Genomic DNA, 16,066 nt, shown 5'->3' with positions numbered 1-16,066 from the left:
AGTGATCGATGTAGCGGTTCCGAATGACAGCAATATCAGGAAGAAGGAACACGAGAAGCTGGAGAAATACCAAGGGCTCAGAGAAGAGCTCGAGAGGATGTGGAGGGTGAAGGTAACGGTGGTCCCCGTGGTAATCGGAGCACTAGGTGCGGTGACTCCCAAGCTAGGCGAGTGGCTCCAGCAGATCCCGGGAACAACATCGGAGATCTCTGTCCAGAAGAGCGCAGTCCTGGGAACAGCTAAGATACTGCGCAGGACCCTCAAGCTCCCAGGCCTCTGGTAGAGGACCCGAGCTTGAAGGATAAACCGCCCGCAGGGGCGTGCTGGGTGTTTTTATATATATATATGCATGCTGATCATCACCTCTCTTCCTAACCTAGCTTTAACAACTCTTTCCCTTCTGTCTCCACAGTATGGCTCATCAACTTGATCCCTCTGTAGTTGATGTCATATGTTTGTTAAAATACAGGGACAACATACAGGGTGAAGACTCTGCTCAATGGTTCTAGCTCAGAATGCATTGTGTCCACTGGTTCTTGGGCTTGGGACTTCTGAGATATTAGTTCTCATTACCACTCCATGTTATGATGTTTGTACTCTGGTGATTCAGGTGACTTTGATTGGAGTGGAGGTGTCCTCTCCACATAAATCACCACATTGCCTGGTTTTATTTCTGTGCATTTCTTTAATCTTCTTTAATTTTTTTGGTTGCCAAGTTTGTGATGAAACACAACTGGGTGGGTTTGCAGTCTCTGACACCCCCCCCCCCAAAAAAAAAAAGTCATGAAAAAGGTTCAACCTGACCAAATCTTTAGGTCAAAACACAAAGAAGTGGTGTGGATACCATTGTTGCCTGACACCAAGAAAGTACTGAGTTCGAATCCCTAACTGGCTGGGGCCTGTTTGCGTGGGTTGCTTCTGGGTACTCTGGCTTTCTCCCACGGTCCAAAGACATGAGTTAGGTTAATTTATGATTCTAAGTGTAAATGGTTGTCTGTCTCCGTGAAAGACTGGTGACCTGTCCTGGGTGTACCCCCACCTGGGTCAATTGTGATTTCTTATTCAATTTTTTTTAATATAAATTCTGTGATTGTTTTAAATGTTATTTGTTTCCCATGAATGTGCTTCTTGTTATGTAATGCTTCCAGAAGCTCCACTATGAAAAACCACTTGATCCATATGAAATTTCTTTTAGTATTTCAGTGTTGATTCATATAAATGTATGGCTTGTGATTTAAATCGGCGTGAACTAGAAATCAGTCAATCAATGAATCATATTCGTGTAAAAATGTTCGTTGAATATAGTACACGGTGCAGTATTACAGCTGGACTCTAGGGGTCAGCACTGCCTCGGTTGGCACTTTTGCCTCTGCCTTCCAAACACAACCTCAACATCCGGGCAGGAGTTTTCAAACAACACTGGCTAGCCGGTTAGCCGCTAAACATTTTTGCTCAGGGAATTACGGCTAACTTTTCTGAGATTTTGGTAAGACTTGTTTTTGAAATTTAAATTATTTGTTATTTTCCCCCCAGCTTGCGCGTATTTTATTGGGGGAGAACTTTATCGTTTTTAATTTACTCGTGTTGCAGTAGCATGCTAACTGCCGCTCGTTTGTTTGCTTTGTTTCATACATCCAAGCGACGCTAACGTTATCTGATTAAGTACTACTTTCCATTTTAGACTTTATAAATGAATAAAAAACCGACTGTCCTCTTTATACTAAGTTGATTGAAAATAAATTTACAGTGGCGTTATTATTTCTTTCTCTGTTTTTGTAGCCGTGGGCTAGCCTGTTGTTTAACCAGCCAGCGATGTCAGCGAGCTCCAAGCGGAGACGAGCTACTTCTCCCTCCAGCAGTGTGAGCGGAGGGGGAGACCTCGATGATGTCTCTTCCTCTACTCCTGGAAGTGGCAGAAAAAGAAAAAGAGTCTCCAATGTCCCTCCTGTGGATACGGTAAATGCGCCTGTGTGTGTGTGTGTGTGTGTGTGTGTGTGTATATTTTACATGACCTGACTTTAGCAAGGCCGATGTGATCTGTACGTGCCTTTGAAACCATAGTAAAAGTATATTGGAGTTTTAAATGCTTTCCCACCCCCTCTTAGATTGCTGTATGCCATGAATTGTTCAACACTATCAGAGACTACAAGGATGATCAAGGGAGGCAGCTTAGTGAAGTCTTCCAAAGGGTGCCAAAGAGGAGGTACTGTATCTGTTTGATATTACAATACTGAAGAGGAGTTAAGGTAATCTTTGCAGAAAAGCTAAAGCTTCCCTACATAGTAATGTTTAGAAGCTGCAAAAGACAAACACACAAAATGTGTACTGAATATATGGAATAATGGACGTTGCTATGAAAAAAGTATTTACCCCTTTGTTGTTTTATTCTTTTTAAATATCTGTCACAATTACATTGTTTGATATTTAATATTAGGTAAAGAAAGCCTGAGTAAATAAAAAAATGAAGATTTCATTTATTATGGGGAAGAAGGTTAGAAAAAAATAACTGGTCACCCTTTGTTAAAACACGAATTAAACTTTTAATATTGTAAAAAAAAAAAATTAAAACCTGGTTGTGCCACCCTTGGCAGCAACGGTTAGCTGCAAGCTGTGGGAAACGCAATCAAGTGTTCCCAAACGTCTCGGGGATTGTCAAGATGTTTTTTGGTAAATGTGAGCCTTTATGTTCTTTTTATACAGCAATGGTTTCCAGCTTGGAATTCTCCCATTTTTGTAGTCTCTTTTTTATTGTTGAATCATGAAGTCATCATGAACTTGTGACTTCCTGGACGAGTTGTTTCTCTAAGTAATATTGGTAGGCCAGCAACTCCGGGGAAGGTTCAATGCTCTTCCAAGTTTCTGCCATTTGTGGATAATGACTCTCACTGTTGTTTGCTAGATTATCAAAACCTTAGAAATGCTTTTGTAACTCTTTTCAGACTGATAGATGTCAATGACTTTGTTTTTCATCTGTTTGTTTAGTTTGTGGCATGAAATGTTGGTTTTTGACATCTTTTCCTACTCAATTTGGTTCAGTTTGATTGACTACTTATGGAGAGAAATTTACCTCAAAAGTGCCTAAAATATGATCCACAAGCATAAACTAAGATTTACAAATGTGTACAATGATTTGTGTGTAACGTTTGAGGACTCACAAACATGTGTTTTAATCCACACACAAATACAAAGCACTCTGACCACATGTAAAACAATTATACACATTCATACATTCAAACCTGAATAAATACTGATCATTGTACTCGTTGTGCACATTTGCAAGAATTAGTTATGCTTGTGGATTATTTGATTGGCATTTGCAACCCTTTTGAGCCAAATTTCTCCCCATAATTTCTTGATTCACACACAGGGCCAGAGATGGGTTTGGACAGTTTTTTCCCCTAATAAATGACATTTTCATGTAAAAACTGAATTTTGTATTTACTCTGATTATTATATATTTATTTTATGTTATTATGCCTATTTTTAAAATTAAATTGATGTGAAATGTGTTAATGTGACAAATATGCAGGAAAAAAAAGAAATGTTTTCACACTTTTGTAAAATGAATGAATAATGTTTATTGAACATACTCAATAATGTTGGATAATGTGAAAGTGTTTCAATTAGCCTGTTTTTTTTCTTTTTCAGGAATCAGCCTGATTATTATGAAGTGGTGTCCCAGCCAATTGATATGACGAAGATTCAGTATAAACTGAAGTCTGAGGATTATAATGATGTTGAGCAGCTTACTGCAGATTTTCAGCTCCTGTTCAACAATGCCAGATCATTCTACAAGGTAGGTTTTGGAGAACGACAGTGCTTTCTTTTTTCCTACAGGTAGCCTCTAAGGTTATAATAAATACACTATTACTTCAGCTTCATTATATAAGCTTTTACTTAGGTATGCATCTCCTAATGTAAACCTTATGTGATTGTTTATTTTGCCTCATGTTTAATGATTCAGAGGGACAGTGAGGAGTATCAAGCTGCATGCAAGCTTTGGGAAGTGTATTTTCAAACAAGGAATGAGTTTGTGCAACCTGGAGACAGAGATGAGGATGATGAAGATGGTGATGATATGGATAACCCAGGAATGGCAACTGAAGAGGAGGTAAGTCCTCATTACATGTAAGACTGAGTTGCCCTGTGTGTATGATTGCCAGTTATTAAGATAAGATAAGATAAGATAAGATAACCTTTATTAGTCCCACACGTGGGAAATTTGTTTTGTCAATTATTATTAGCTCAATAATAAGAAAGGGTTCATATTTCTTTATTGAATTTAAAAATATTAAAATCTGTTTCAGGATATTGCCTTTGTATTATGAAGAAATAGCACCACTGTGTGGGGTCAGAACTTATTTATACATATTTGTCTTTTAGACTTCAGCTGGAAGTTTGAAGGAAGTGCTGGAGCAACTTTTGGAGGCTATAGTCTCACATGCTGATCCCTCAGGGCGTCTGGTCAGTGAACTGTTCCAGAAATTGCCTTCCAAAGTGGTAAGTTGCACTTGAAATTGATTAACTGTTCTTCACACAAAGCATAATAATATAAGACAGGTTGAACAAAGCTTCACTTTGCGATTTTCTTACATATAGGTTTTTTTTTATTCAAGCCACTTTAGGAGTGTAAAGTCCAGTTGTTTTCCTGTGTTTGTGGTTTTGTGTACCAACTCCAGTCCGTTATAGAATTGTTCTTTCTTTTTTAGCATTACCCAGACTACTATGCCATTATAAAGGAGCCGATAGATCTGAGAACAATCGCTCAAAGAATACAGGTAGTCATTTTGCTTCCTGACCTTTAACCATTTGTTAATTTTACAGCTTCAGTGTGTTGCATTTCTAACCATCAAAATGTAATTTAATTTGCATAGATTGGATACTATAAAAATGTCAATGCTATGGCCAAGGATGTTGAACTGATGACCAAAAATGCTAAAACTTACAATGAGCCAGGATCTCAGGTTTTTAAGGTAAAAGTCCTTTTCTCAGTTTTCTTCTTTATGAGTTTTAATACTCTGAATATTAACAATTGCTCTTTTATTCTATAGGACGCCAACACCATAAAGAAAGTCTTCATCCAACGTAAGACAGAGCTTGAGCACGCAGAACCTACTAAATCTAGTCTTCGTATCAGGTATTAAACAACAGTATAACATTGCTCTTAGCGTTGTCTTTGTGTCAAATTAAATATGCTTGTTATACCAACAGAAAAATCTCATACCTTTAAGATATATATGGTGAATTGTGTGTCTTGTGTTACTATTTAGAAATCGCAGGTCTGGTCAGGGAGATCGAATTTCTGGTGTCAGCGTAGCTCTACAGTATGGCTCTGAGAGTGAGGACGATCCTGTGCTCTCAGGTAATTCTTATCAGTTCATGTAGCAGACAAATTTACTTTGTGGCTGTGCAGAAAAAAGTAACACTTTGTGTTGTCGATGTTTGCAGGTTCTGTATGCTATGATGAGGGAGAGTCAGAAGCTGAGAGTCAGAGTTCAAGTATGGAGATGAGCAACCCAATCTTCCAACTGTACGAAGCTGTGAGGGGTGCCAGAAATAACCAGGGCCAGATGTTCTCTGAACCCTTTCAGCAGCTGCCCTCTCGCAGGGAATACCCTGACTATTATCAGCAGATAAAACAACCCACTTCTCTCCAGCAAATCAGGCAAGAACCAGATATTCATACCATATGGTATTTAAAAATGAACCCTTTTCCCACCAAATTACATTCCTGGGGGGAGTTTAAAAAAAGTTTTTTCTTTCTCCTTCTTAGGGCAAAGATGAAGAATGGCGAGTATGAAAGCGTGGAACAAATTGAGGCTGACCTCAATCTGATGTTTGAGAATGCAAAGCGCTACAACATGCCTAACTCAAGCATCTATAAACGGGCTTTCAGGCTTCAGCAGATCATGCAGGTAGCACCTTGTCAATCATTCTGTCAGGTTGTGCTTAAAACAGTTTTACCTGTACATTTAAAAGTCAAAGAGCACATTATAAAAGCACAATATTTGAAGCAGACTGTAGATAATGGATAATAATAGGCAAGGCAATGTACCCATCTGCCTGTTCTGTGTAGGCAAAAAAGAGGGAACTTCTAAGGAGAGATGACGAAGATGGGGACAGCATTCTGTCTTCTGATGCAGGGAGCGTTAAGAGAAAAAGGTATTATTATTTCTATTGATACTAATGCTTTTGAAATATAAAGTATTAAAATTGCAAACGTTGTTTATAATTTGTTTATGTTTTCTCAATGTCTCAGTGTTGTCATACTTTTATCTATTTTTAATTTTTGTCCAGCCACAAAAAAAATGTGAAAAAGAACCGAATGAAAGCCTTTTATGCTGCCGTGACTGAGGCCAGGGAGGCAGGCACAAATCGACGACTGTGTGATCTCTTTATGGTTAAACCATCCAAGAAGGATTACCCTGACTACTATAACGTCATCCTTGAACCGATGGACCTGAAAACAATTGAACATAACATTCGCAATGAGCGCTATGCCACAGAGGAAGCTCTGATGGAAGACATGAAGCTAATGTTCCGCAATGCCCGGCATTACAACGAAGAGGGATCTCAGGTTGGGACTTTGACTCCTTCTGTGATAAAACTTAAATTTTTCTTATAGTCAAATTTATAACGATTTTAAGTCTTCTGACTCCCCAATTTCTGGTTTATGTAGGTATATAATGATGCTGACATTTTGGAAAAGATACTGAAAGATAAGCGCAAGGAGATGGGTCCTCCACCTGAGGAGGAGGATGTGGGATCTCCCAAACTGAAACTAAGTAAGTGGGAATGCTTGTGCATGTTGGTTGAAAATACTTCTGCACTTGTAAAATATTACCATGTAATAACACTGAGGTCTGTGTGTCCTTGACCCGTTTTTCACTAATTGGTTAGTCTTTAATTTTCAAAAATTAATTAATTTGTTGAACTACTTCTTTGCACTTTTTTGGGGGGGAGGTGTAACCTACTATATAGTTGTTCCTCTTAAATTATTATCAGCCAAAGCGCTGCCTGTCTCGCTTAAAACAGCAGCTGTGGAAATCAGGGCTGGCTGGAAAGTTACATGGCTTAGTGGTTGGACTTGCACAGTATGTGAACAAATGCCATTAGTAACGAGTTGTTTCATTTCCCAGCCAGTCGGACTGTAGCTGCATATTATTCTCCTGCATCTTGTCTGTATCTGCTGTGACTATCTAATAGCGCAAAAATGTTCAAAAATCAACTTAAAAAAAAAGAACAAGAAAGGCATTTTTAAGTATTTCGGACAGTTTGAGCTGTATTGCTCTTTTGTTTTCTGGCTCTTTTTAGCTTCTGTTTCACTTTTTTTTTTCTTCTTTTAAAAGCTTTTTAAAACTAACATACATTTTTTATGATAAGGAAAGAGTGGTGTTTCTCCAAAGAAGTCCAAATACCTCACCCCTCTTCAGCAGAGGTTAAATGAGCTGTATGATGCTGTGCGAAACTTCACTGACCGCCGAGGTCGGCGCCTAAGCACAATCTTCCTCCGTCTACCCTCTCGTGCCGAGTTGCCTGACTACTACGCTACAATCAAGAGACCAATCGACATGGAACGTGTGCGAAGCCACATGGCTGCAGGCCGTTACCAAGATGTCGACGCCCTGGTGGAGGACTTTGCTTTGATGTTCAATAATGCCTGCATATACAACGAGCCTGAGTCTCTGATTTATCGGGATGCTTTAGTGTTGCACCGAGTGTTGTTGGAGACACGGAAACAGCAAGAGGGAGGGGAGGAGTTTGGCCCTCCAGCTGTGGGTCTTCTGGTGCGAGAACTGATCAGGAACCTGTTTGTATCCGTGATGGGTCACCAGGATGAAGAGGGTCGCTGCTATAGTGACTCACTGGCTGAGATTCCTGCTGTTGATCCAGCTGCCCCTGAAAAGCCGCCGCTTAATTTTGATGTCATCAGAATGAATGTGGAGCGCGGTCGCTACAGGAGACTCGATGTCTTCCAGGAACACACGTTTGAAGTGCTAGAGAAGGCAAGAAGGTTACACAGGTATGGGAAATTATTATGAGCTTGGTGTATTATTTTTTTTTCTTTAATTGTTTATCCATTAAAGTAAAGTGCATTTGCTTTGAGCGGTTCACCAAGGCTTCAAAAACCAGAGAAATGGCAAATGAAAATGGGTGTTCACAACATAAATAAATGTCTGACAATGCTAAGTGGTTAGAACATTTTTACCTTGAAACATTGCCTTTGTTATATTTTCCATTTTGTAAAGATCAAACATTTTGTTTGTGTGCTGCTCTTCAGGAGAAATAAAAAAAATGTATATGCATTAAATGTAATCAATTTTATTGTAAGCAAATCAATGTTTATTGTTAAATATGTGGCTCTTCCTAATAAATGAGTCCTGTTTTTACTTGCTTTGCTACACTAGGTGATACAACTCAAATGTGTGCCAGTGTTTTCTTATGATGAATGTTTTTCATGTTGACAGGACTGACTCTGAGATATTTGAGGATGCAGTGGAGCTACAACAGTTTTTCATCAAAATCAGGGATGAGCTGTGCAAGAATGGCGAGATTTTACTGTCCGTTGCACTCAACTACACGTTAAAACACCTCCACAGTGACGTAGACCAGGAAAAGAGGGAGAAAATTCCCAAAGAGATTGAAGAGGACAAACAAAAGAAGGATGAGGATGAAAACCAAGGTGTGTAAACTTATAGAAGACATGCAGGAGGTGTGAAGAATATTAAATGTGGTTGTGGCATTGAATCATGACATGTTTCTCACCTTAAGAAGACGAGAAGCCCGAGGACCTGGCGGGAGAGGCGTGGCAGTCAAAGCCAGAGCATGTGTACAGTCAAGACTGCAGATTTGAAAACAGTACCTACCACGTGGGGGACTTCGTCTATGTGGAGCCGTCAGAACCAAACCTCCAGCCCCACATTGTCTGTATAGAACGTCTTTGGGAGGATGAAGCAGGTAGCCTAACTTGAAAATTATAGGAAGAATTATAGAATTACATCATGATTTTAAATACTTCTGTTTCTGCAAGTTAGCTGATTCAACATCTTGATTTTGTTTCCATTTAGTCAGTATATTTTGCTAAAAATAGATTGTGTTTTATATATGCAGGTGAGAAGTGGCTCTATGGCTGCTGGTTCTACAGACCCAGTGAAACCTTTCACTTGGCCACACGCAAGTTTCTGGAAAAAGAAGTCTTCAAGAGTGACTACTACAACAAAGTGTCCATCAGTAAGGTTTTGGGCAAATGTGTGGTCATTTTTGTGAAGGTGAGAAAGTGAACCACATATTGAAAATGGTTTAATTTAAGCCGCCAAAAGTCCATTGTCTAATTACGAATCTTTCTGTAGGATTATTTCAGAATGCAACCCGAGGGCTTCAGACCTGAGGACGTTTATGTGTGTGAATCCCGCTACACTGCCAGGAACAAGTTTTTCAAAAAGATCAAGATTTGGGCCATGCCGGAGAGTTCCTTTAAATTAGTCCCTCGGGAGGCGCCTCTTCCTGTTGTTCGTGTAGCCTCAATGTTTGTGAAGCCTGACCAGGAAAAACCGGTGGCATATACAGTCAATGGCTTTGTAGAGAAGGTAAGGTGAGATTGTATATTCTAGGCTTTGAACATATATAATGTTGCTTTTAGAAGAATATATATCTATAGAGATATATCTCTATAGATATATCTATATAGATATATTTCAAATATATCTATATAGATATATTTATCAGGGTGACCGTGGTTCAGGGGGTTGGGAAGCTCATCTTGTAACCAGAAGGTTGCCGGTTTGATCCCCAGCTCTGTCTATCTTGGTCGTTGTGTCCTTGGGCAAGACGCCGATGGAGCGATATGGCAGCCTTGCTTCTGTCAGTCTGCTCCAAGGCAGCTGTGGCTACAACTGTAGCTTCCCTCCACCATTGTGTGAATGTGAGAGTGAATGAATAGTGGAATTGTTAAGTGCTTTGAGGGTCTCGAAAGGCACTATATAAATGCAATCCGTTATTATTATATATAATAACGGATAATAGATATAAAAACTTAGTCCTTGGAGGAAGCCAGCCCAGCTTTACCCGCCCCACCCTATGTTCACTACTCCAAAAAAACGAAACAGTTGGCGTTAATTTGAAAGCATGAACTCATAAACTATTAGCACACTGATAAGGAGCCTGTTGATTGTTTTCCATATAATAAACACCTGAATCCTCTGTCTGTGTTTGTTTAGGAGAGAGAGGATGTCCCTACGGAGATGAGTGGAGCTGAGCCCGGCTGCCAGTACTATGAACAGTTATGCTACAAAAACATGTGGTTTAAAGTGGGAGACTGTGTTTACATTCAGTCTCATGGATTATCAAAACCTAGGGTTGCCAGGTTGGTTGACATATATTATGCTACATTGACACCTTTTGAAATAGGGCCTTATGTGTTGATTGGGGGTGTTTAGATAAGATGGAGTTATTAGCTGTTAGTAACATGACTTCCTGTGCTGGGCTATAGGATAGAGAAGCTGTGGCTACAGAATGGAACTACATTCTTCTTTGGACCCATCTTCATTCACCCTGAGGAAACGGAGCACGAGCCCACGAAGATGTTTTACAAGAGGGAGGTGTTTCTGAGTCATTTGGAGGAGACGCTGCCCATGACTTGTGTCATAGGTATGATTTTGAAAACTTACCAAAGATTTCTTGAGTCAGCTCATTTACTCCTCGTGTAATGCATTTAAATGAATTGTGCACTAAAGAAAAAAATAATTTTGTTTTTCTAGCAGAAAACAAATTGGTTAAATGGCAACCTCATAGACTTGAGAAATAGGTTTAGATAAGACAGACAAAAGTGCATTTCCCAGAAGGCCATTTCGTGTATTAATGTTTAAATGAACATTAAAGCTATAATTTTAAACATTTGAGTCACCTCAGAACAAGTTTTTCATCAGCAGTCTTTTCTAATCTTTTATTCTGCCTGTCTGCTCTCCAGGCAAATGTGTAGTGTCTTCCTTTAAGGACTACCTGTCATGCAGACCCACCGAGCTTTCAGAAGACGATGTACTGCTGTGCGAGAGCCGTTACATTGAGAGTGAGAAGATGATGAAAAAGTTCAAGGGTCTGAAACGCTTCTCGTACTCTTCCAAAGTGGTCGAGGATGAGATCTTCTACTTCAGGTCTGTTGGTTAAACAGAGCACTTATTAGGATCATAGATGGTATAAAGGATGGATGTAGCCAACAGGAAGTTGCCAATAAGCTTTTTTTTGTGCTTGATATTGAAATTAACTGACTACACCTATATTTAGAAAACAGTCCAACCTTTTGGATCAACTTTAAAACTAACCAAACCTCTGAGCACTGTGTGGGGATTGAACTTACTCTATTTTGCCCCATTCAGTAAAGCTGTTCTTGTAAAACTGGAGCTGATGAGTGAGGGGCGGTCTGATCTCATTGGCTGATTCTCGTTTCTGACACGAATAACGATCATAATGGACTTTATGTTTTACTCAGGATGACCTGAAACTGCACTGGTGAAGTTGCCCCCTGCTGGGAATTGAGTAGAATGTTAGCTTTGAGGCACATGGGCTTCTCTTTTCAGACCTGAAGCCACAGCCATCTTTTATGCTCTCTATGATTCTGATTTAAATTTAACGATTAGGACTGAGGTGCTATGATGTCTGCTTATTTTATTCCATGTAGAAAATTAATAGTGCCACAGAAGGAAGCATCACCAATTTTGGACAAGAAGATAGATGAGCTTGAGGTTAAACTGGCAGATATGGAGGATGCAGATGATGACATGGAAGACATGGATGAGGATGAGGAAGCTCCAGAGACACCTTCTTTGCCTCAGATGCAAACCCCACTTACAAACGACATGGATGTCATGCCATACACACCCTCGCAGGTCTAATTTTTTTAAACCATCTGTTCCTTGTTTGAAAATGTTGATGTTTTTTTTTATATATATAAACTTGTGTCTTTGCTTTTCCATTTAGACCACTCCTAAGGTTAAAGGCTTGTCAAAGAAGGAAGGGGCCAAGAGAAAGATCAACATGAGTGGTTATATCCTCTTCAGCAGTGAAATGAGAGCAGTGATAAAAGCTCGTCACCCAGACTTTTCCTTCGGGGAGCTGAGTCGACTGGTAGGCACCGAGTGGAGGAACCTCGAAGCTTCCAAGAAGGCAGAGTATGAAGGTCAGATAAAATAATTAAATGAATACAAATATGAATCTATTTGAACTTGTGCTAGCAAAACCAAAAAAAAATAAAATCACATCTTTGGATGTTTCAGAGCGTGCAGCCAAAATAGTGGAACAGCAAGAGCGTGAGAGGCCACCTCAGAAGCAAGCTTCCCCAAGAGCAGGTACCCCTGTAGGGGCACTGATGGGGGTGGTACCTTCGCCTAGCACTATGGGAATGATAAACCAGACCATGACACCTGTGTCAGGTAACCCCTCTCAGAGACAGCACGAGTGTTTGACAGCAGGAAAAATGAGGCTGGACTGAATTAAAGACAGTAATCCTGTAATTTTCTAACACTTGAAAAGAAGTTTATCTCAAAACGATGTTGTTATTGCAGTTTTTCCTCTTTATTTGCTGCTATTTGTTTGTAGTTTTGTCATCAACCTTCATATTTTATATTGCATGACGTGAATTGCATGAATATTATTTTTTTTAACTATGAATGCCTTTTGTTAATATTTCATTTCCCATTCATGCTTGTTTTGCTAACATTCTCAAACCCATATGTATTGTCTGCCCCTTTCACACGAAACCTTCAATATCAACCATCAACTGTGTCTATTTATCTTTGCCGATGACCATGTGTGGCTGGAGGCCAACATTTCTTTTTTTGGAAATGTAATCAGTGCAAGAATGAGCTGACTAGATTTCAGTGGTCTAAGGTCACTGTGATCTTATCTCAGGAATTCCCATGCTAACAACAACATTTCACACAGTGGTGGAATTTTATCTCCCATACGGTCATCTTTGCCGTTCGGAGCTCACAAATGAGGAAAAAAGGTAGTTGCATGAATGGTAGAAAGTCTGCAGACATGCGAAAACTTTTAAATTAACAGCCCTTGTGGTTTAAGGTACTTGTGTGAAAGGGGCCACTGTGTGCAGTAGTAGTGCATGTTATTTTGGTGTCAGCTGCATGTCACTTATGCATGGATATGTTGTCCTCTCCTCACACTTTTCCCAAAGGCATGATGGGAGCTTACGGTCCACCTTACATGCCAATGCAGGGCCCCCATGAGGGTTTGCTGAGTGTGGCCCCAATGCCACCTCACCCTACAGGGGGTCCTCACCTGCCTCCTCACCATCTCCAGCAAGGTATGCCCGGGTACCCTGGCATGCCTCATCAGGGTAAGGGCCACTGTCCTAGCCGCACCTGCTCAGTCACATCCAGTCGTGTCTCTCCTGCTGGAGGGGGTTTACCTGGTCCACAGGCTGCAAAGCCTGATCTACACACTGAGCAGTCAAAGCAGTCTCTTCTAAAGTGCTCTCACATTTCACACTTAAAATATACAAACAAATATATGAAATTCACACATGGAATGCATGCAAAACTGATACCAAACCACTAACGTTCAACTGGTAGTTAAAAAAACTAACATTTCCATGAGTCATTATAAAGCTTAACATAAAATGAACAAAAACAAGAGTTTACCACAGTTACAAAATGCACACAAGCTAAATATTTTCATTTACAACAGGGATGATGGGCACTGGTATGAATGGCATGGCGGGAAGTCCTGCACAAGGAAACTTTATTCAGCAGGTGAGCCTGAGTGCAGAAAAACCCTGGCTGTATAGGTGTTATTTCATATTTCTATATAGTTTATATTGGTGTTTTTAACTGTTCAAGAAAATATGGATTTTGTTTTGTTTCCTGCATAATCAGACATCACCTGCTTCAGTTTTACTAGCAAGTGTATATATAGGCCTATTTTTTTTTTTTTTTTTTTTTTTTTGCAAATAATGATAATCAAAATGATAATTTAAATTATGCATTCTATGTATCATCTACATACTAACAAAATGTTGTCATTGTGTGACCTTAGCCTGGGATGTTTAGCCCAGGACAGCATGCTCCTCCACCCTACCCTGGACAAGGACAGTTAGGCCAACCCTCACATTTGCAGCCCACCACTCCCATGTTTGTGGCTCCACCACCAAAGACTCAGAGAGTGCTTCACTCAGAGGCCTACCTGAAGTACATAGAGGGCTTAAATTCAGACTCCAGCACTGTTAGCAAGTGGGACCAAGCACTCAAAGGTAGGTTCTTTGTTTTTACTTTTATTTCTAGAAAACTCTCCATCACTGCTTTTTTTTTTTTTTTTCAGTTGCTTTGTCTTTTTTTTTTTCTTTTTTTTTTTTTAACATTTTTGTATTTTTAAGCTCTGAAGAGTTATTGCAACAACTGTAAAGACTGCATTTTGCTCTGAAGTTTTTTTTTTTCTTATGTTAAAATTATGTCTAAGTCATTGTCACAAAAATTAAAGCAACATAATAACACCCCTCTGTAAGAGGTTGGAAAACTGAGAGGACCAGATTCCTGTAATACAAAGCAGGATTTCGGCTTGTCTGAGAAACTTGAGGGTTGACACTGGGTTTTCAGTGCAACGAAGGTGGATCACCTCCTACCGGGGTAGAGCGCCATGGTAACTTAGGTTAGGTTCCTGATTAGAGGTCAACATGTATGAAATCAAGAGGGGAGAGAGAGTGGGGAAAGACACGCAGTAAAAACAATATTTAAATTAAAAGTTCAATTATAATTATCAGACTCAGTCATGTCTTAATGAGAAGAGTTGTGATTATAAGTATGGTAACTTCTCTCAGTCCTACATTGCTGCCAGCTTTCCTTCATATGGGTTCAAATGGGCAACATTTAATTAACCGAGCAGTTTTTTTTCCTGTCTTATTGACCAACACACTTAAATGGCACACTTTTAATATGTTAATACTCTCATACAAATGCTTTCATTTTGTATTGTATGTTTAACCTATTCATATTTTTACTATAGTATAACTTTTATAAAGTTCTTTCAACCAAGAAAAAAAAATCAGCTACTCTCCAGTGCTATTTACTGATAAGTGATATTTCTGCTTATCAGTAATTGTAAATGATTACATGCTACCACCCTTTCATGGGTACATTTAGGGGAAATAGCTAAATGATAGCTTCTGATGCACTGTAGATGATGAAATCCACAAATCCTTTTTTTTTTTTTTTTACATTTTACATTGATGATATTATGAATTGTTCCACCTTTCAAAGATTTGACCTCTATGGGGAGCTTATTTTAGAGCCAGTCATGTTGCTGACCTCCTTCCAATCAGCCTAATTAGCTCTGAGGCATTCAAGCAGGAGCTTACACAATACTTTTTTCCCCCCATATGTGATGCTGGCCTTACATGATAGGAATATATTTCTAAAATGTTGACTGTGTTGCCTTAATTTTTGCATTAAGCCCAAATTGTCATTTCCCAGCATGTTTACCAGTTTGAGTGTGTGCATATCTTTGTTTTTGTTTGCTTTCAAAGGCAATAGTGAACATTATTTGCCTTTTGAATAATCACACTTAAGGAGAAATATGCGTTTCCATTAACAGCGCAAAGGCGAGATTCTCACCTGACCAAAGAACAAGAGAGTCGGCTGCCAGCTCACTGGCTGAAGAGCAAAGGAGCCCACACCACCATGGTGGATGCACTGTGGCGTCTGCGTGACCTGATGTTAAGAGACTCTCTGAACATCTGTCAGGCTCACAACCTGTAACCTGTTGAACTTACAGACCGCTCTGCTCAGTCACTGCTCTTATCCTCAAGTCACAGAGTTTAGCTTGTAGACCCTAGAAGTAATATTTTATAGTGAATCATGAGCAATTTTATATTTATTAGCTAACAGTTAATTGTGTGCTGCATTTCATTTTTTTTTATACCATTTGGATGAATAGTTCTGCTAAACCTGTGATTTTTGGCTTATTGGTGCAAATAAATTTGTCAATACCCCAAATAGACTGTGTCCTCTTTTTGTTGATGGTGTTTGTTTTGTTTTTTTTTAAATGTGATTGACCTCAACATGTT

The 16,066-nt window shown here is 39.4% G+C and overlaps 1 protein-coding gene across 5 annotated transcripts; it reads left to right on the top strand.

Moving 5' to 3' along the window:
- Positions 1-1,349: 1,349 nt before the first annotated feature.
- On the top strand, positions 1,350-16,018 carry pbrm1l (polybromo 1, like). 5 transcript variants are annotated; one of them, XM_085406969.1, is made up of 30 exons: positions 1,350-1,486; positions 1,780-1,956; positions 2,106-2,203; positions 3,649-3,796; positions 3,965-4,111; positions 4,384-4,500; positions 4,710-4,778; positions 4,875-4,973; positions 5,052-5,137; positions 5,271-5,362; positions 5,449-5,665; positions 5,774-5,915; positions 6,077-6,162; positions 6,298-6,577; positions 6,680-6,785; positions 7,384-8,023; positions 8,469-8,683; positions 8,776-8,958; positions 9,112-9,269; positions 9,351-9,587; positions 10,218-10,363; positions 10,490-10,647; positions 10,967-11,150; positions 11,675-11,882; positions 11,974-12,172; positions 12,270-12,425; positions 13,184-13,345; positions 13,696-13,760; positions 14,044-14,257; positions 15,595-16,018. In XM_085406969.1, the coding sequence occupies exons 2-30, from the start codon at positions 1,813-1,815 to the stop codon at positions 15,756-15,758; spliced, it is 4,920 nt and encodes a 1,639-aa protein (XP_085263095.1). In that variant the 5' UTR covers positions 1,350-1,486; positions 1,780-1,812; the 3' UTR covers positions 15,759-16,018. The 5 variants fall into 5 exon arrangements, with proteins under 5 accessions (XP_085263095.1, XP_085263094.1, XP_085263097.1 ...); XM_085406968.1 differs by having other exon boundaries at positions 8,773-8,958; XM_085406971.1 differs by lacking the exon at positions 13,184-13,345.
- Positions 16,019-16,066: the final 48 nt, after the last annotated feature.

Source organism: Rhamphochromis longiceps, linkage group LG5 (genome assembly GCF_057381845.1).
Source record: "Rhamphochromis longiceps isolate RC_006_pf linkage group LG5, R_longiceps_female_GT1.1, whole genome shotgun sequence".
Taxonomy (NCBI): Eukaryota; Metazoa; Chordata; class Actinopteri; order Cichliformes; family Cichlidae; genus Rhamphochromis; species Rhamphochromis longiceps.
Note: the sequence above shows the minus strand (reverse complement) of the source record. Positions and strands in the feature narration are given on the sequence as shown.